At 40.5% G+C, this 21,977-nt stretch overlaps 1 protein-coding gene across 1 annotated transcript; it reads right to left on the bottom strand.

Moving 5' to 3' along the window:
• Window positions 1–697: 697 nt before the first annotated feature.
• LOC124052093 (fibroblast growth factor 5-like) lies at window positions 698–20,646 on the bottom strand. The gene is made up of 5 exons (XM_046376004.1): window positions 20,599–20,646; window positions 20,304–20,331; window positions 16,638–17,396; window positions 3,617–3,720; window positions 698–1,657 (listed from the first exon to the last, which is right to left on the bottom strand). Exons 1-5 carry the CDS (start codon window positions 20,644–20,646, stop codon window positions 1,457–1,459), a joined length of 1,140 nt encoding a protein of 379 aa, XP_046231960.1. The 3' UTR covers window positions 698–1,456.
• Window positions 20,647–21,977: the final 1,331 nt, after the last annotated feature.

Raw genomic sequence — 21,977 nt, 5'->3', positions numbered from 1 at the left:
TTACCCAGCCCGCCCGCCTTAGTGTGTGTGTGTGTGTGTGTGTGTGTGTGTCTCGGCCATTTCCAAAGCCTGTTTTGTCTTTGTTGTTATCACATAAAAGTCAGTGTTTATCCTCCAGGAAGCCATGTTTTCCATGTGTACTTGTAAGCTTTTTGCAGTGAGAAATGAAAACCCCTGAACTCATCAGCCAGGTTGTCTGTTGGACTTCATTCAAAAACTAATCTCTTACAGATTCCTGATTCACTTCTTTGTTTTTAAAAAATATCCCACTGACTTACCCACACTTTGTTACAGGCACTGATTACTTAGATAAAGATGTTTGTTTTGTTTTGTTTGTTTTTGATTTTGACAAAATATTTGAAAAATTTTGAAAATTTGAAAAGTCTTGGATAGAGTTCAGTCCATCCAGGTAACCTGAACAAAGTCCATAAGATGTAGTTGAAAGCTCCAGAAAAATCATAATAAAACCATGAATTAAAATTATTTTGTTGTGCTACTTTAAATGTCAAGAACGACATTTTTACGCCCAAAGAGTCAAATAATTTGCCAAATTAAAAGTATCACATGGTCCTCTGCAGATCTTTCATCTTTGATCTTTTAATTCCCAGCACTTTGCATGGTAATTATAAGAGAATACAACAAGACAATTAGCTAATTGAAGAATTTCCTTGAGTGATTTCTTTATATAGGTATTTATTTCTATCTCTTTGCCGTGGATTTACAGTATGAACAACCAATAATTGAACTGTGAAAAAAGGATTCAAAGTCAATCAAACAACTTAAAGACAAATATATATATTTTTATATTTATTTAGGTTTAAATGATTAGTATTCAAAAAGAGAAGCATAAATGGTAAAAAAGACAAGAATCTGTCTTTTTCGTGTTTTTGTTGGTTTTGTTAAATATTACACAAAATAAATAAATTTAAAGAAAACAAACATGATAGTGTTAGACTTGCTGTTGTGTTGGTGCTTCCTGACTCTCTTTGTCATCCTTTTCATTTTCTTCTTTTCTTGTCTTTTTTTCTCCTTTGTCTAACAGTAACCTTTCCACCAGTACTTCTTCTTTTCTCTTTGTTTTCCTCTCTTACATCTTCTGTCATTTCATTTCTTCCCAGTCAAGCATTTCACGTGTACACAAATCTAGAAATATGAGTTACTGATCACATTTTGGCACAGAAGTCATTTTCTTTCATATTTTCTACTGTGCCAATGTACTTGATAACTTAAAACTGAAAATAGTATATACATTGTATAGCAATATATCTTATTTTTTCTTTAAAAATAGAAATGTCTTTGTCCATCAGAGATAAAATTCCCATAGGTTTCCATTCTTTTCCTCCTCAGTGCATCATTCAGATCTGATTCAGATCTGTCCAATGTAGCCATCACTGTAACTCCAGAGAGGTCTGATGCACCGCAGTCTGCAGAGCTCCCTCATGGCTGATATGTCCATTCATCGTGGTTGTACCACAATGGGCAGGAAGTGAGTGGCTGTGTTTTTCCTCCGTGTCTTCTTCCCCCTCATTGGCTTGCCGTTGGCGTTCAGTCCCACAAACATGTGCTTCTTCTTGTTGCGCCACTCTGCTGAAGCATAGGTGTTGTACTTGTTCTCCTCGATGCGTTCGATCAGACGACAATCCGGACCAAAGTCCCTCTGTGGGGGAAAGATGAGGAGTGTAAATGACAGCTAGTCAATAAATGAATCAGAGCAGAGATTACATTACGTTACATTCAGTGTAAATGTCTGGCTGTGTGATTCAGATACGTGATGTGTGCTCGTGCAAAAGCTTTTCTTTCTGTGATCATGAAGGGAATATCTTTGGGTTTTTGACTAAACAAAGAGGAATCTGATGTTATCACCTTGGGCTTTAAGAAGTAAAAAAAAAAGGCAGTTATTTAAAATAATATTTCATTGCAAACCTTGCATGAGATAAACTTGATTTTCTAACCAAATTTCAGTCTTGCTGTTTTTTGTCTGGTTGTATTAGTGTTGTTCTAAGGGCCTGGTCTGAGAACAGCAACAGCGTATTTATATTTTACCACTTTTGACAACATGGATCAAAAATTGGTCAGCCATTGAGAGTCCGCAGCACAATCCCCAGTGTAATCATGGCAAAATCTTTAAAATTAGATGTGAAATTCAAATATTTGTAGATGTTTTATGTGTCAGCGGGCTGCAGGAGGGTAGGGGGAGGTGTTGCAGGGCACAGGGGGCGAAGAGGTTAGCATGAGATGTGGCGTCTCTAAGGATCGGGCTCTGTGCCAACAAAGAGCATCGTGACACCATGTTTGTGGCTTACGTTACCGCAGTGACCACCCACTGGTAAATAAAGAGAAAATGATCTGAGAGAGTAACATTTGTCAGTTTACTGGAAGCTGCCCTAATGCTTAAGGCTAACGTCGTTTAAACAGCCAGTTAACTGGATGCGGTTGATATTCACAAGAAAAAATGTACTTGCCCCCAACATGCGCACACAGATGCGTGCACACACACACACACACACACATACACACACATATGCACAATATAACTCAGTCTCTCTCTGTATTTGGCCACAGCTGTTCAAATTGGTTCCAGAAGTAAAACTGAATGTTCCCAAAGCAAAATGAGAATATTTTACAGACACTGTGCAGCTTTCTAAAGATTGCTGGGGTTTGGTACAACCAAATTGTGCGTGTGTGTGTGTATGCTGGCTGCCTTTCAATTAAAACAATTAAAAAGGCAGAGTTAAAAAAAAGAAAGAAACTGCAGTCATCAGTGACATCAGATTACAGTAATGAATCATGAAAAATAATAATGTCATTATAGTTTTACAACGCAACTTTCTACACAGATCTGAGAAAGTACATTTCAACATTAAATACAGAAATAGCTGTTGTACATGATTCATTTTTTCCGGACCACACGGTGAATGTTTCATCCATTCTTCCTTACTGGTTTTCTTTGAAACTTCTATCCAAATTCTGTCATGTTAAAACCTAAAGGCAGTCGTAATCACTTGTGTCATTCATATGTATTAATGGCAATATAATGAAACAATGATTCTATTTGATTAGCACTGGATAAAGAAGTCACTGTGTAAAAGCCCATCAAATGTAACCGAACACCAGCCTCTCACCGCCGCGTTACCATGGCTTGTGTTGCACCGAGCCGACGACGTCATGGGAATTCAGTTTCAGGCCATGCAACAGAATGCCTCTCTGTCTTTTTTTACCGTGTGTCATTTCATCTGCAGTGTGGCTCCACAGAGACGCTGAAAGTCGGGTCTTTCAAAGTCAGAAAAAGAGAGGAGAGAAAAAGGAGTGAGAGAATGAGATGAAGAAACAGACGGGGAGAGAGAGAAAGCGGATGAAACAAGGGGCTGCTCTCCCCAAAGGGACTGAAGCAGAATAGAGAAACTGAAGGATTGTGTTTCCTGTTCCTGAATGGAGGGGAGAGGATAGGTAGATAGAGCCGAGAGGAGAGCTCACATAGTGTCCATCGTTTTATCAGTGTATCTGAGGAAACTCAAAGCTGCAGAGTCACCAGTTCAAGGAAAAAATGTCTCTCTTGCAAGGCTTTGGCTCATTATGCCACATTAAAATGACAGATCGATGTGAAAGGATTACTCACCGCTCCGTATAGCTCCCCCTTCTTGTTGATTGCCAGGTAGTAGTTACTGCTGAGGCCCCTGATGGCCACCACTCCAACATCCACCGACTTGATCTCCAAAATACCTGGTGCAGCAGGGACAGAGACAAACATGTCAAAACTTTGGGTGGATTGGTCCCTCAGATACTGTTGCATCTATGTATATTGTGGTTATCTTTCTGTTGTGCTGACTGTTACATTTTGCTGATACCAGAAACGTATTAATGGCCCAGTGATGACATCTTCTAATTGTCAGCACAATCCAAAGACAAGTGATTATAAACCAGAGGAAAGCAAAACAAAGTTGTGACCAACAAATATCTTTCATTTTGCTTAAAATCCAAATTGTTGTTAAATATTTTTCAATCCATTTACTAATCAGTTGGCATATATTTACATTTACCCAAGAAAACATGAATAATTGTTCCAGAGATTATGTGGAAAAGTTCATAACGGAACAGAGGATTTTCTGTGTGCATTCATCGCCCTTAACTGTCTTCTTTAAATTTTGCAAAATAGCTTAAATGCAGTTTCTTCTTCACAAGTGAATCCCAGTCTTGTCAACTCCGCTCTTTTTTTCATCAGTATACGACAGACAGACCTCAGACCAGCCTCTTGCCCCGTGTTCGTTTGCTGGTTAGCTTGTGGGCAGCATGCTCTGGGACCAAGGTGCAAGCCAGGAAAAAAACATTTCTCCGTTCTATGTTTGTTTTTCTGATCAGGGGAGCTCGGGCGGGCACACGGACAGGATGGAGAGAGGCTCTGTGGTTGCCAGACTGGCGAGAGGTCAAGGTGTTCGTATGAGTTTTCAAACCTGAACCGATTACTGGTTGAAGCTGTGATCGACAACCTTTTCTTCTCTCATCCCAAAGTTAGTTACATGAAGGAATAACACTATCGGGGGTTTGAGAGGATTAGCCAAGTGGTCAGTAGGAAGGAGAGTCTGGCTGCAGGAATAGTAGGAAGCATTCAGTGTCCCTACAGGTCTGTTATTGTCATTTTTTAGATACTGTAAACGTTTTGTTGAAATATTTTTTTTCTTTTTACTGTTTATTTCAGTCAAATATCATTTATTTTGAGTTTAAAAAGTATCCAGATACTTTAAAACAACCAAGCGTGTTTGGTTTTAAGGGTCAGTCAATTACACTTGCTTCCATACTTAAGGTAACAGAGATAAATATTCATATACATAATTTTTGGACTTGTGTTTGTCATGGTGAGGCTCTAGCAGCCCTGAGTAAGTGGAGATACTTCCACCTGAAAGGGTATGCAGTCTTTATGCAAATACATCTCCTGCTTTCTTTCTCCTGCACGATTAGTTTCAGTTCTTTAACACTGCCCGGACACTGCAGATTGATCAGCTTGCCAGACCACAGCGAACTCTCCTGGTGCTCCTGATGGCCAGTCCAAATCTGAACTTGTGCCATGCTGCACTGCCAGCACACAATTTTATCTGTCCAGCCTCTGAACTGATTGGATATAATATAAGGTTTAAAGTGTAAGGCTTTCTTTCAAGACTATGCGCATATTTTCATATTTTCCTCAGGGAGGAATTTAAAGAAATCCTGGAAGAAAACACAACCAGTGTAAGCAAGTGACAAACAGATACAGTATGAGAGGAAGGGTAAGAGTTTAAATAAATGACTCTCACTTTGTTCTTTAAGCTTCAAATATCATAAAAATAATAGCTTTCTTTTCACCAGATGACCCTTTCCTGCCCTCATTCTCTCTCTCGCATCCTAAGACAGAGATTTGCAAAGTCCTCCACCCCGGTTTGATTTTACGTTGGTCGGAGAGATGAGAGGATGAGGAGGCTTGTTGCAGATATAGACATCTGAGACGTCAAATTGTTGTGTTATACAGCTGCAAATCCTCACGCTGAACCTTTTTATTTGTTGAGATATCTTTCTTTCTTGAACTTTTTCTCGCTGTGAAATGTGTCACTCTTGTGTCTGCCATTGTCTATTTCACATAACTTTGCAATAGCAAATAGAATGTTTTGCATTTGGTAATGTATAAAAAAAGGGCATAAAAATTAACTAAAAGTTTTGCAGTGATCAGTAATTTCCTCTTATATATGTTGCCTTGTTTTCTTTATAGTTTGGTTTTCTTGCTTTTCATGAAACGTAATCCTTGGTTGACATAAATTGGCATCAGTCTACGACTCCCCAGTTTGGTCAATAAATAATTGTTAAACTTCAAGAAGATTTTTTGTAGCTCACAGTGCATCATGGTGGCTTGCTATGTTAAGTCCATTACTCACACAGACATGTACATGACACAACACTGATCCATCCGGTTCAAAATGTTCCATCTCGCTACACCACAGCTGACAGTTCTGAGCTGTGATCTGGCTGTGCTGCGCTACAGGCCGGTCCACCTGTTCAAACCCTTTTCCCTCCTCCTGTTTGATGTGGTTTGTCAAAAACCAAAGCACAGGACTCTTTTATGGCCCCTTTACCAGTTACCAGAAGCCGCCCGTCTGCCTGCGAGTTAAAAGGCCAAGCTGCAACAAAAGGCTTCGATTGCAACAGCAGAGTTTATGGCAAGGAGACAGAGAAAAACAGGACCAGAGTTTCTAACACAGACCCATACATCAGGTTTCTACACTAAACACACACACACACACACACAGATGCAGTCATGCACATACATATGGTTCAAACTCTGTTCTAATTTTCCTCTTTCAACACCCAGTCTTTTGGGTGTCTTACCTTCTTTTTTCAAAGGAGGGAAAACAGTTTTTATCTCTCCCTGTGCCCCCTGCATCTCAGCACCACAGTTTAATTATGAATTTATGTTTTTAAGTGCAAAGGAAAAAACAGTTTTATGACCCAGCACTGAAAACACAAATAGCAACGGGTTCACTTAATATGAAAGGCATGGACATTTTCCGCTATCAACATTTTTTCAAGAGTCTACCAAGGGCAAACACCTGTGTATAGCAGGGCAACACTGCAACTTTCATAAAAACAAGCCAAGTCAAACCCAAACCATAACACATAACGGAGCTGCAAGTACAAATAAACACAACCTGGCCTTCTAACAGTAAGAAACTGTTCATTAACCACTTCATAAGGAGCAATGTGATCTTTAATAGGTTTTATAGCCAAAAGTAAACTCCAGCGTGATCCTGTCAAATCCATAAACTTGTATGTAAAGCTGCCCATATACTGCAATACAAACTCACACACATTTAAGCAGGCTGCATATACACAACAGCAGCTTCAATAAAGTCAAGTCATTCTTGATCTACAGCTTTCACTAACCATTGGACGGTTGCAATCCGAGGACATATTTCAATTCAAAACAGCTAGCATTAGACAACTTACTTCCAGCCTGGAAGCATAATACACTTACAGGCCCTCTTCAGGCCACAAAAAACACTCACTGCTGAAGTGATTGGAACACATTTTTATGTCGCATGTGATCTATATGAACATTTGGCAGAAATATGTTTTTCCTTGAGCATAATGTCACATAAAGTTACTGACTTAACCAGAATCTTTCTGAGTTCAGGTGAAGAGACAGCAACATTTTGCAAGCTTGATTACATCCAGCGTGTTTCACGTTATGTCACCCTGAGTGTGACGTCCGAGGAAAAACGCACACATATATACCCAGACCTGCCATTGACCTCCACCAGGCTCGCTTGAAAAGCCAGTCACTGGAGTGCAGCTGAACCTAAAGGTTACAGGAGGTCATGAAAATGTCTGCACTGTTTATCCAGGAGGTTTTTTGAAGATTATACCGCGGTTGTTGACAATTTGACCTCCGCAGGGTGACCAGCTGTGAGTGGGTCTACTGCGTGCCTGCAGCTCGGAGAGGTCTCGCCCTGTATTGTGAAAGATTGTCACTTGTGGACTATTTTGTGTCATGAACTCCCCTAAGTGAGAAGAGTGGAAATGGTTTTGTTCTTTTATTCTGGCTCCAATACTAGTACTATTTGGCTGAACCCCCGTGTTACTCTGCAGCGGCTAGTTCTCTCACTCTTTTTAGATATGAATTAGGAATGTGACATCCAAGAAACAAACTTTTTACAAAGCATAATTGACCCTATTATGTGTACCTTTTAATATCTGATTTGCATGAGTTGAGGTCAGAGCACTTAAGATCATTTTTCTCTTTGAAATGACGGCAGCAATGTGACTGACGACTTCTCATATTCAACGTGACACGAGAGGTTACATTCGTACAGCTGCCAGAGACGAAAAAAAGACAAAAGAAAGAAAAAAGCCACACCAGTGAAAGAAAAATCAAAGAATTAATATAAAAAAAATGGACCACCAATGTTCTTAAATCAGATATCTATTGAAAATATGAATCTGTCCTGCTGTATTTGGCAAAACAGACACAAGAAACAAAAAGTGAAATGCATACAAAACTTCTTGGCCACAAACCCGTCATTTTAACGGGATTAAACTATTTCCTTTACTTGCTCTTTGAGTTTGGTTGAATATTTCAGGCTCTTCACAAAGTCTGAGAAAGAGCAAACACTTGTGGGGTTTGCTTGGTGAGTGCTGGTGAACGTATTGAGTTGGTCTGGAAGCGGCTGTATATTATGTGTTCTGTGGAGAGTTGAGGTATTGGTTTAGACTGATGTGGTTGACAACAGTATCATCCTGCACTAAGTGGCCACATCAAAGCCTGCCCGGCCAACAGTTTAGACCCAAACTGAAAAAAACGGAAGTCTGTTCCTGATTTTCAACATGGTTAAAACTTTCTTTGCAAATAGAATTTTTTGAAAAGTTTTTTTTTGTTTGTTTGTTTGTTTTTTTGCTCATCAGTCAAATTAAACAAATCTGGTGTACAGTTTTTTGAACTACATTCACTGGGTTTCTTAAGTATTTTTTCCGTTCTTTCCGTTGTTCTACTTAACCTGCACTCACTTATTATTCTTCTTATTCTTGCCCTCATAATGGTTTTATTTCCTTCCCTGACAGGAACACTCACATCACTGTATCACTTGTTGGACAGAAATAGCCGAAACAGCACACCATTCGAGCTGCGCGTGATTTCAAAAGTGGCCAATGTTACGAAAAGGAAAACAAACTGAGATTTTTAAAAATCAAACCAAAAAAAAAAAAAGGTATCACCTGAATGAAAACCTTAGATTCAGCTGACAGATAGCGTTAAGTTTCCTGCCTGCGCTGCTCATCGTTGAAATTGCTTTGCTGGGTGCGGCAAGACCACAGCAAGTTATGTCACACACGTTTAAGAGCAGGCAGGAGGAAACCAGAAAGAAATCCGCATTGATGTTAATGGTGATTTCACTGAGAGGAGGAGAAAAAAAAAAACCTGAATCCTTTAACACAGTTGACTTTGTAACATGATAAAGTGCCAAAGCTGCCAGTTTCTGTCAAAATATTTCACAGGCCTGACACTGCAGGAGTTAAGTTTACAGGCACAGAGCTGTGATGGTCGTCTGCATTTCACACATTTTTCATTTACAGTTCAGCTGCCAGTGTGATGTTGCCCAACTGTTGTGGTTTGAGTTGTTGGCACCGGACTTTCAGTTTTAGAAATCTTGTTATTTTGCACCACAAATATTATGCAGGGACATGCACACATATTATTCAGTTTGTCGCATGGATCGCTGCGTCGTTCTTACTTTCTTTGTCTTTCTTTTGTCTCTCACACACGCATTTATGTTTGTACACCTACAGTACAGTGCACGTACGCATACACACACACACACACACACACACAGTAATTAGCTGGCATTCCTGGCTGTGCTGTTTAAACGACCAGGCTGTCCAGATGCCCCTCTGGACTCAACTCTCAGCTCTACCTTTGATGACTCCATTAAGAGCCTCACTTTCATGCAGTGTGTGTTACAGGGTTAGGGGTGAGCGTGGAGGAGGAGTAACATGCAGTGTGTGTGTATGTGTGCGTATTTAGCGAGGGGCTTTTCATGAAGCACGTGGTGTCTATATGGCAGCAGCCCTGGATGTTATCTGTCACAGATGCTGTTCTTCACCTCCCACTGCTTTACTGGCCATGAATTCTGCCCGTTCACATGCACTGGAACAACACCAAGATGTCACTTTCAGTATTGAGCTCCCAGTGCATTTTTCAGTTGCTGGTAGAGAAAGTCTGATAGAAAAAATTACTAGAATGCAGTTAAGGATCATTTGTTTTGTTTTGGTTTTTTTTTTTGGAAAGAAGTTTGTTAGGGACTATCATTTTTGCTGTCAACAGATATTCAGTTTATGAAGATATAAAACGGAAAAGTTTCTCAGTCCATTAATCTGCTGATTGTTTCGACTCTTAAAAGGACTGGATGAAATTTACACCTTTATGTTAATTTAACATGTGTCAAATAGTTGTTCTGTTTCTTGCTACAAGAGGTCACTGTTCAGCCCAGTTTCCAGCATAAAGAGACATTTCACAAGCTTAAAAGAGCTTCTAGCTGGCTCCAACCTTGATAAGATTGCACAAGCTTACAACATTAAGCCATGGAAAAAAAAAAGTGTCTTACAGACATGGCCATTGCTGCTGTAAATAATGCTAACAATTTTCCCATCACTGTTTACTCCAAAGGGATTCTGTTTTGCAGTCTGTTGCCAAATGTAGCGATTTGTTATTTAGACAACAACTGTTGGATTATTGTTACTCTTAATGGAGTCATCAAAGGTAGTACTACCAGATGTATCTAAAACGTTCACGCAAGGTTCATGCAAGTGTATCTGTAAAGCACTAGTTTGTATACATACCAGCTACACGGAGATGATGATTCACACCAAATCTTGTTGGAAATCTGTTTAATTACAGAGATCTAGCTGTAAATCCAAGTTCCTCTCCCCTTCTCTCCCTCTCTCCTGGATATTCATGATTGTGCTCCGCAAGAATCCTCCACATAACATAAACAATGAAAAAGTCCGTCCATCAAAAACAAAGATGTCCAACTTAAGATTCTTTGTGGACAGTAATTGACTCTTGATGTTTGGAGCGATTTTCTCTTCAGAGAGTCGAAGTGCTCCAATGCAGCAGAAGATCTTACAGAAACATAATTTGCTGCTGAAAGACTTTTGTTTAAGGTGGTGCCTGACTGGTGGGGTTTGTGGCAGGGCTGCCTCGGTTTGCCTACAGAAATCTGGCTCTTATTTCAGCCTTGTTTTAGCTGACACATTAATGGACAGGGGAGTGAACTGATGGCAAAATATCAAGTGGCGACGATAGGAAATATGTAAACGGTGATGGAAAAATGAGAGTTATCCTGTCACTGTCCTCAGTGACTCTTGGCAGGAACACCGAGCCTTCAAAAGCAGAAAAACTGCACTTTGACAGTGTAGAAATATCTCAACCAGTTATCTTGAAACTTTTATTAACTGTGGAGAGTTGTCCGGATCATTGTTGGGACTGCACATCCAGACACATCCAAAGCATGAGCACACAAATATGCTCTGTAAAGTACCCCGTCCGCGTTGTTATGGGGGTTAAAGGGCGCTCGTACATCTGGATCTCAGACTTTCACATGAAATATGTGGGGAGGGTGAGGAGAGAAGTTGCATAAAGGGTAATTGTTTTTATTTCTTCTGATGATGCAACGCCTTAGCCATAAATACGAATACTGAACTGTACTGTACTGTACAGTCAGCAGATGAAAATGCCAAAGACTGATATCTCACCCCGATAGATGCAACAGATTTATTTTTTGCATTCTGGAGCCCATTAATTTTTTTTTTTTTTATGTTCTAATATTCATTAAAAGACAGCAAGCTATAAACTTCTAAAGTATGAAAATTCATGACTCATCTGCTTTTTTAGACTACAACAGCCTGATTTCTGGAGTTAAGTTTTGTCCCAGAACTGAAACTAAGCATCAAAAAATATATAAACGTCCAGTAAATATCAGTTAAAGGCTTAAGTTTACAGCATTATTAGTGGGTTGGTTTGGTTTAACATCCTATTAAATAATTTCTGAGTGTTAAAGGCAAAGCTGTCAGTCAGTTATCGTGAAATAACATTGCTCTTACGTAAGCTAACAATCAATATTATGTAATGTTTCTGCAGGACACTGACAACGTTTGTTCCGTGGTTTCCAGTAAAGGAGTCATGAATCAGAACTGACATGATTTGATCCAGACTCTCTCTCTATTAACAAAACATCACCATGAAGAATGCCATATGAAAGTGAAAAGTACTGCATTTGTTCGTCCAAACAATCAGATTGTAGTCTATAATAGCTTAACCAATTTCACTCATTACCTTGAATGGTTTTGCTTGATTTTTTTTGTTTACAACCTATCAGGAGCACTTCCCATTTGTTTCAACCACGAGCACAATTAACAAAGTTGGAGGGAGGTCAGGAGGAGCATGCAGGTAGTATATGTTTACTGTAGATTTTCAGAGAACAGCTGAATGTAATTGTTGATTTTTGGCTCTGGCAGCTTTAGGTCCAGTATTTCTTCAACAAGCTCACACGTTGATATTTGCACACCACTTTTATTTATGGTTGTTGGAGAGAAGAGTCCATGAAGATGTCAAAGTAACTTTGCATGAAAGGCAATGCTGACACTAACCTCTGGTCCATCCAGTACCTCCTCATAACTCTCTTTTATAGGCCACACTGTTACCTTTTCCCACGAGAACCCTAAAGACGCCCATCAAGCGGAGAGCAGGGAGAAAGGCAGCAAACTAAAGGCATACAGAGAAGGGGAAAAGACTGGGACTAATTTCAAGAAGATGTTAAAAATGTTCGAGAAGAGCAAACACTTCTAAAAATCTTGTTTTGCATTAACTTTGCTGAGTCATTGGAGGCTTATGGACACAGAGGAGAAAGATGAGAAGAAGTGGTTTTGAGGACATTATTCAAATGTTTCATTTCACATGTTTTAAAAGAGAAACAAGTTGTCATTACTTGGTGCATTTTGCTTTTGAGTGTAGCTGCAAAAATCTCTATTTCACCGAGTAATATTTATTGTCCCATTTTTTTTTTCAAAACAAGTGGGAAAAATCTGCAGTGAAATAACCGTAACATTTTCAGTACAAACCAAGTAGTGTCTTTTGTTTCTCGCAGAACTTTGCCTGATTTTGTCTCTTTTCAAGCTACTTACTTGTAAGCACATAACAAACAAGTTGATTTGCATCGGAAAAACAGTATTACAGCAATGACAGATTTTTTTTTTCTTGTTTAAAGAAAACTTTTTAGACTAAATAATAGACGCAATGACTTTGAACACTGGAGAGTATGGATAACAATGTATCTCTAGAAATATAAATATATTATCGTCTTGCAAACCGCAATGATTCGTCTCAGCATAGAATATGAAATGTGCATCACCCTATACACATAACTAACTGTGGCAGAGTACCAGAATAGAAAAGAGTGATACACTATGTGTCGGGTTGACCTTTCCATTGAAGCTTCTTGACGTGGGTCAATGGCTAGAGGTCAAACCAGAGTGGGCAGACCTGTGTAATTACCCTGGACATGAAAAACCAGCACAAAATCAGAATAATGTCCAGTGCATTAGAGCCTCCATAAATTACGATGTGCTAGATTAATTCGTGTCAGTGGGTAATGTGTCCACTGTGATTAATGTTAGCAATTAAGCGTGTGTGGCAGCTTTTACAGTCCTGGCGGCTGCAGCAAGAATCAAAGCTCTGGCTGTGGTCAAGTTGGCACCATTCAATGCTAATTGAGCTACGCATGACCACAAGTCTGTGGTCCAACTGCAAACACATGTCCATTTGTTTCATTGCTTTATTCGTTTGTTTGTAAACAAGATGTGACAGTGGCTGGACGGCATGGAGAGGAGGAAACAAGGAAAGCTCTGTTGTTTATGGTCAGTGGTGGGATCAACGCTAATCACGTGACAGCCCGGCAGGATTTCCATATTCAGGCTAGGAGCGCCTTACTTTTAGGGCCTTATGAGGTGAAATCGGATAGATGGGTGTTGATCACATGAACACAGATAAACACTGACATGCATCATTGAGCACATGTTCACAACACAGGCCCTAATCCCTGAATGATGTACTGCTTTGACAAGATGATTAGAAAGGCTCGTCTATGGAGGAGAGCCTCGACCCCGGAGCTGCAGCTGAAACTTCTTCATCACCTCTGACACCATTTTAATGACACTCATTTGCAATTTGACCTCCGGAACATTACCAGGCTACTAGACCATGATAGTAACACCAACAACTGGCTCCTCTCTGATTTTCAGTTGATCTTTTCCTTGGTGCGTAGTCCATTTTTGGCAAATAAACTCAACTTGTAGATGTGCAATGCCTGAGGTTTGTTTGATATGTTGAAGCAATTTTAGTACTCTGTGTTAAGGTTAAGTAGGTACATTATATAATATAGTATGTAATATGTGTAGAGAAGCATGTAGCTTTACATTTTCTCACAGAGCCATGTGTTTTTAATAGAGTACATAAAGCTCAGAAACCTGGTCAAGAAGTAGTCAATCCAAAGTCTGTGTGCAGCTTTGAAGATGTTGTTTTCAGCTTGTTATCAGCTCTAAAACTATGATTTATAAATGAATAGTATTATAATCTGTAGCATATTAACTTATTAAAAATGATGGAAAACTTGCAAAGAAAAAAGCATGATGTCTAGCACATCAAATGCCACATCCATGTTCTCAGTTAGTGGAGGAGAATTTAATTATGTTGTGTTTGTACAGTTTGTTCTCTTCTGACTTCAGAGCACATGCAAAATAGTAGGAGGTGACGATACTACTACGCATGCAGGTTTGTGCACAGATGCGTATACTGTCAGTGCACAGGTGCCTAAACATATAACAGTGTGCACACACACACCCACACACACACACATTATTTAGTCATTAGTTCATCAAAGCCAAATCTCTCCAGTTTATCACCCAATTTCCACCCATTGTCTTTCAATCTAAAACACATTAAACATCTGCTCTTGTTATCAGGTAGATACTCGATAAAATGCCCACTGAAAAGACGAAATGTGACCTGAAAGCTTTGGCCCTCACGGGCGAGTCCTCACATTTAAAAAGATAACTATTTCTCAACACAATCAAGTGGAAGGAGCATTTGAAACTGAAGGATTGCGCTTCTAATGCCACGACCTGATGCTATTATAGTTGGTGACAATTTGCATCCTAGCGGTTGAGCTCTTTATGTACTTGTGTGTAAAAGTATATGTGTGTGCACATATGCATGTGTGCATCAGAGTGGACTGCAGGCAAGGGGAGGGAGGAAGAGACGCTAATTGAAATTCCTTCAGCCATGTCTGGCAGAGCCCTGGTGTCTGAGTGGCACACACACACACACACACACACACACATACACACATATATTCACACTGGCCCTGGCCCTAATAAAAGTGGGCTTTGCCATATGGAGGCCATGTGCAAGACTGGCCTCTCTGTGCTCAAGCGTGCGCGTGTATGTGTGTGTGAGTGTGTGAGTTCTTAGCAGGAGAGGCTTGTATAGCACCACAGCCCCACAGACAGATGCATACAAACCTCTGACATATGTATAAAGGTGTTTGAGTGATAAAAATCCATTTATGATTGTTACATTCTCAGACAAACACACTTTGACATGCCATAACAGAGCCATAGACATACAGTAGACGTAATGCAGAGAGAGCCTGTTATATAACCTTTTAGAAATTAGCTTGTGTTTTGGACGTCACTTATCTAAGTCTGCGCAGGTAAATGTGGGAGTAATGTTCTGTTCTCCCTCAACAACTACTGTCAATGTGCCCTCAGGCAATGTAGCTTTTCTGAGCTGCGCAGACCGGAGGACTGTGGCAGTCCTGGAGAACTTCCAGATGTGTTTAACTGAAAGATAAAGTTGTAGACTAAGGAATGATAACAGCTGATTTTCTGTTCTGGATCAGTCATAAATGATTATGATGACCCTCACAAATCTTTAAAAGTGTTTATATTTGCCTGTGTGCAGATTATATGCTTTGTTGAGGTTTGCATGCTACCATATAACTATTGTGTTACAGTTTGGTTTTTAAGTAAATAAAAACAAAGCTTTTTTTTTTTGGTAAGCACATTTTTAACATGCTTTTTTTAAACCAATTATCTTTCATTCATGCAATCATATTCCTCCTCTCTCTCAAAAATTACACTTACGATATCTCAAGGTCTCCTAAAGACACCAGTGGAGTTTCTCAGTGACCCACAGTGGAGGACTAAGAGCTGAGAGTCAGTGTGAAAGAGTGTAACTGTTTAAATGTGAGGCTGAGTGGTGCTGACAAAACAGCATGTGTTCTCAGTGATCCTTCTCGGGATAAGTAAAGGTTAAAATCATATTACGCAGCCCTCAAAATGCACAACCAGAAAAAGGAACAGGAACGACATGGTTATTACTTTACATGTGAATCTGTATAACCTCATACTTAGCATGTGCCCACCACTATTATGGCTGCAGCACAAAAGCAGCAGGGAGTAAGTGTACTTGTCATTCTCCCCAGGGGTTTGGTAATAGCTGTGTTTTAGATATTTCCTCAAAGGAGAAGAACTTTCTCTGGGCAATTTCTAATTGGTTCCAGTGGATCATCTCTCTTTTTTATCTTCCTGGCTTACTCATTTTGTTTTTTCCTCTTTCTCTCCCGCTGTTATGCTCTCCCTTCCCTAACTTTCTGTAGTCTCTCAAATATGCCTGCCTGTACATATGGTGAAAAGGGCTGAAAATCATGCAGCTCAGTTATTTGTTCTTTTGCCCAGACACCTGTCTTAATACGCATGTTCAAGAGTGGAAAACCAGAAATCTGTCTTTACACACAAGGTGCAGTGGGGAAAACTCAGTGCATCCTTTGCCATAGTGTTAGAAATATAAAAATCCTTTATGGCAAACCTCATGAAATTGACCTCTCTCTGTGTTCAGCTGTCCTATTATCAATTTTCAGTGCAATGAAAAAATTTAAGAGCAGATAAAATACCTCAATATCCTGGAAAAGCATAAAAAAAATATCCCAGATTGCTTTCAAAGCTTGAATACCTTTTAGAATGTAAAGAAACAAGGAAACACATTCAAAAATGTACCAGAGTTGACTTACTGTATGGATCGTCCTCACTTTTGGTGCCGTTAACTTTTCCTTTCTTGTCAATGCGAAGGAAGAATTTCTGGTAGGAGAACAGTTTCCTCCTGCGCACATCTCCTTGCAGATGGTTGTAGCTGCTGCGCACATGGCGCCCAACGACCGTCGCAGAGGACGATGATACGTTGGTCGCCCGTGGCAACCTGGCAGAGGATGCATGCAGCGTTGGGGGTGATGATGAAGGATGTGGCAGATGTGAGATGAAGATATTAGGAGGAGTCCCTCCTGGCACATTGTGGTCCTTCTCAGAGTCTGACGATAAAGCGGACAGGGGCGAGGATGAGGAGGGTCCGAGCAAGAGAAGCAGGAGGAGGAAGGTGAGGGACAGGAAGAGTGAAGGAGGTCTGCAACAAGGGCAGGAGGAGAACCAGGCGACCGGTGCACCTTGTGTCACTGTCCATCTACACATGGTAGTGGAGCTGGGAGAGCTGTGGAGGTGCTCAGGGGCTGGGGCATGCTGAGCTGGGTGCAGGGAGAGGGAACGAGAGTGGGAGAAACTCCCCCTGACTGACTGACTACACCTCCTCTGTCTGGGAACCCCCAACCTCACTGGGACTGTAGGTGTTAAAACCTGTAGACTGACTGGGGCGAAAACAAATCCGACTGTGACTGTGGCAGCAGACGGAGAGTTATTACTAATATTGATGGTGATGACGATGCAGCTGCTGGTGGTGAAGCCTGCAGTGACTCTGCTGTAGTCCCCTGTGCTAGTTATTCCTCAGCAGCGCCGCAGGAATGCATCAACATCCATAACTCAGATCACCTCGCAGTGGGAACAACTGGGGGGCTCGCCTTTAAGACCTCTCACCACCTCCACCCTGTCCTACCAAGACTGCCACTGCACACACTCACACACACACTCTCTCTCTCTCTCTATCTCTCTCTCTCTCTCTCAAAATCCCTTTTTAAAGTTTAAATGCACGCCTACACATCTTCACACATCCAAAGACAAAAACACACATTATCATTTCATTCAGTGTTAAAGTCTTCTCTCCACACATGCACACTCACACACACGTCCCAAACCATTTATCTTCTCTAGTCCAGGGAGGTGGATAGCAGGAAGGCAGAGGAGGTCTGGATACAAGTTGGCAAACTGCTCAGTACGAAATGAATAAATAAAAACAGGAAGTCAAAGAAAGGATTAATGCAGCTTCTCATAAAATGTCCAGAGAAATCCACGCAGGGCAGGCCACACACACCAAAAAAGAAGTCACAGAATCCAGACTTTCTTCTCTTCTTTTCTCTCTTTGTTTCTCTTGGTTTGTCGGAGATGGTTTGAAGTTACTTGAGTGTGTAACTGAGCGCGGGAGCTCTCGTCTTCCTCCCCTCTCTTGTTGTGCGTGTTGTCAGTGAGCTGGGCTCCCTGTCTCTCCTCTGTCCTTGCCTCTCGGAGTCTGAGTGCTGGAGCAGCGCGTTGCCTCTCTTCTTTCCTCCTGTGTGTGGCTCCCTCTCCTTTGGCCCCCTCCCTCTTTCCTTTGCCTCTCCCTCTCTCCTATCTCTATCAGCAGCGCTCTCTCTGGTTATCTGGAGTTTCTCTGAGGTGACTGAATCTTGTCTTTCCTTTCACCTTATTTATCTGCTGCAGTCCCCCAGATGTCATCTCTTAGTGTAATTGGATGTCTATGAAAACCACTTGGCTTTGAAGAGCTATGTGCATTTGTGTGTGTGCGTGTGTGTCTGCACTTGTACGTGTGTGTGTGTGTGTGTGTGTGTGTGTGTGTGTGGTGGGGGGCCCTGTCCCACCCCGTTTTCTTTTTCCCTCCCTCTCCCTTTTTTCTCTGTCTCCTCCCCTTTCCAGACAAAACCCCACCAGTTGAGCAGAGCAGGTCCAAAAGAAGGACCGAAAACCCTTCCTTTGTATCTCTCTCCTGTTGCAGTTCTCTACAGCCCATCTTTCTAATACTTCTGTCACTTGATTACCTCTGGGTGTTGTTTGAAAATTTTCGATACTAGTCCTGATAAGACATGTGAGTTTTTGTACTTATGGTACCAAGACAGTCCTTTTTTTAAAAATGTTCTAATTTGTGAAATATGAACAGGTTTCTCTACAAAACTTCTTCTTTTTTTTTATTTAACAAATGAAGCCAAAGATTTGAAATGTTACATGTTGTCTAAAGGCAAGCATCTGTCTAAACAAGAATGTCTAAACACAACAGTCTGAATTTGGCAGGATCTACCGTATCTGAGGAAGAGAATAAGTAAGATTATGACTGTGGCATTTTTTTTGGTCCATATCAAAACAATATTTAAGTTAAATACCCAGGTCATTATAAGGTGCATATCATAATCTCTAGTTTATCAGTAAATATTAATTAATTGGGATACAAATTAATGGTGTTCCCTTGTTGTGACTGCATTTGCTCGGCTGCTTTATTCATGCTTCACAGTCAGTGGTTCACTCACAGCTGTATGGCCACCAGCTGACTTGTAGCATCCAATCATATTCATTCAGAAGTACAGCGCAGCCTTTATAACACCTCACCCTATTACTCCCTCTACCACCCCAACCTCCCCTCCTTAGCTAAGATTCCATGTGAATGGATGTGTTTATTAAGGGAAGGCTTATTCACCCACACGCTTTGTTCCTGTCTGAACGATTCAATCAAGCAGAAACATTTCTGCATTTTTAAATATATTTTATAGCCATTTGCTATAAATGGTCAGTTGACTGACATGAGCATCTCTGACCTATTGGGCCTTCTTTGATTGAAAGGATGCTCCTTCGTAAAATTACCTCCTGTAGCGTTCATGACAAAGGTTAAAATCTACAAATTCTCCGTCCTCCGTGATGTATGCTTGTCTACACCTGATAATGGCCAAGAGTTCTCCTTTCTGATCTGAAGATGCTCAGAACAGTTTTAAGTCGAGGTCCCTCTCAGCTGTTTTGATAGATGCTATCAAATGATTTCTTTACTTGGGGCTTAATCTTTAGATAAACATCGCTCTCTGTTTGGATGAAAGAAACTGTACCTTACGTGTGTTGCTGTGCTTCACCTTTGAAGAATCTAGGTCTGCTGTCTGGTTTCAGCATTGTTTAATTTCCTTTTCACATTGTCAGACAACAGCCATATCTCCGCTACTGCCTCTCCTCTCCTCTCCTCTTCTAAGCTTCTCTGTTATTACTGGAACCACTGACTCCTGTCCAAGGTATGCAGCAGATAGATTTGAACTATCACGTTCATCTGTATTCCCCTCCCTCATTTAGTTCCTCAGTGTCAACCCATCGTACATTAGAACTTTGGGATGATTTCTATCCATTCCTTTTGTTGATGTGCTAACAGGACAGAAATAACAATGCATAAAGAAAGACCTGTCCATATGGAGTCGGCCAGAATTTCCTTATAAGGTGACTGACTGTAACTGGGATTAGACAGATGCTGGGTGTTGCCAACAATCTGTCATTCAGCCTCCGCTTTCCTGCTGAGAGCCTGACTTTGCAGATGGTTTCAAGATTGATTTGCTGGAGAGTAGACCAACTACTGTGCAGAATTTTACAGCTTCTGTAATAATTCTGTAAAGATTCATGTGGTTATTTCCGCATTTGATGCTTGAGAAATTGTGTAATTGGCTACGAGAAAGCAAGCTATAAAATACATTATGTGTATGAGTGAGTATTTTTACCTTCCCTTGGGCTCATTTTAGGCTGTTCCTACCAAGTTAACAGCATGAAGATAGCAGGAAATGAGTGAAGAGCGTGAGGTGGGGAATGACATGCTGCAAAAGTCCCCAGGCTCATAGATGTTGTGGCTAATTGTTGGCACCTTAACCCTTAGGCCACTGGGCTAACCTCCATCTGCACCTATTTGGATTATCTGTTGATCTTTTAAGTTAATTCTTCCAGCTTGTCAGTTGTCAGTATTTGTTGTTTTTCTTTCTTATATGACAAAAATAATGTGTACTTGCAGGAATTACATACCTTGGAAAAACTGTCCTCCTGGCCATCTGTTCGAGACTTTCCACACATGCCCACGCGTTTGCAATTTAAACAGGCCCAAAGACAGATTAAATTAATCAGCAGCCCTTTAGATGATCAAATAATAGTTTTCTCATATTTTATGAACAAAAAACTTAATTAAATAATTGATTAAATAATCAACAGATCAATCAGTAATAAAAAATACTCATAGCTGTAGCGCTAAAGCCTTTAGTGTAACTTGCGATCTTTCCATATTTTTCTGTGGGTTAGTTAGTGGGTAAGGGCAGAACACTGGCTGAATGAATGAATGAACGAATGAACGAATGAATGAATGAATGAATGAATGAATGAACTTGTGAAGCAAGAAAAATAGAAACTAAAAGAAAGCACAAAAGAGTGAGAAGAATAGACAGAAAAATCCCAAGAGATGGCATCAGAGGGAGAAAGAGAGAAGAAACATCTGGTCAGTGGATCTGTGGCTTGAATTCGGGGTGTAGAATGGCAACACACACAATATGAGACATGCACAAACACACTAACAAATACACACAGTACGTCTCTGACCCTTTTATTTCACAGAAATCTTAAAGCTGTTTATACATTACCGTGTTTATTAGTAAGCACGACTCACTATTGAACTAATTATCGGATACTGATGAATTACTCACTGATCTCTTCATTGCTTTGCCCTGCAGTCTTGTTATTCTGTTTAACAGTCCTAACAAGACTCAGATGTTGGAAGTCAGTTGTCCGAGAGGGAAAAAATGTTTCGTCACACCAGAAAACAATTTGTTTGATGCAGCGGAGCACCACATATTCAGTTTTTGTTTTTTTTTTTGCTTTGAAATCCTCAAGGAAGCTGAGGGGCTTCCCTCTCTGGAGGTGACTGTCATTGGTGTTTGCTTTACGATACGTAGCACTCAGTTTATATATATATATATAAACTATGGTACACAACAGATAGCATGTGTTCAAATCTTGATATTCACTGTGATTACAGTGCCCCTAATCCACAGTTGCAGTTCTTGGTATTTTGGATGCGAATATAGAAGCGTGCCTGTTTAATGATGAATAAATATTTTTTTTAGATGTGGCCACATTTCTCAAAATCTTTTTTTTTCCTCCTCGTAGGAAAAAAAAATGAGTCAGTCTCATTGTCTCGTGGTTTTTGGCTTAGAAGTGCCTTTGCAATCCGAGGCCAAACTTCAAAGTCAAGCAAAGAGGAGGTGCTGATCCAGGGTCAGCACCCAACATCTAATGGCTGTGATCGTTACACGTTTCCAAGGACCTCCTCAGATTTTAGATCAGCATACATGAGCAGCTTTGTGGATTCCAGCCCAGATGAGCTGACATGGGTCCCCTCTGGTTCCGTTGGTCAT

Source organism: Scatophagus argus, chromosome 20 (genome assembly GCF_020382885.2).
Source record: "Scatophagus argus isolate fScaArg1 chromosome 20, fScaArg1.pri, whole genome shotgun sequence".
In the NCBI taxonomy this organism is placed as follows: Eukaryota; Metazoa; Chordata; class Actinopteri; family Scatophagidae; genus Scatophagus; species Scatophagus argus.
The sequence above is the reverse complement of the archived record's forward strand: the minus strand, read 5'-3'. Positions and strand labels throughout refer to the sequence as shown.

Excerpts from the sequence above, each read along its gene's own strand:
- LOC124052093 (XM_046376004.1), bottom strand. The coding sequence starts at position 20,646 with ATGTGTGGAAAGTCTCGAACAGATGGCCAGGAGGACAGTTTTTCCAAG. Across the intron at positions 20,332-20,598 it reads AGGAGGACAGTTTTTCCAAG|GAACAGCCTAAAATGAGCCC; the intron begins GTATGTAATTCC and ends TTAACTTGGTAG. Across the intron at positions 1,658-3,616 it reads AGGGGGAGCTATACGGAGCG|AGGGACTTTGGTCCGGATTG; the intron begins GTGAGTAATCCT and ends TTTCCCCCACAG.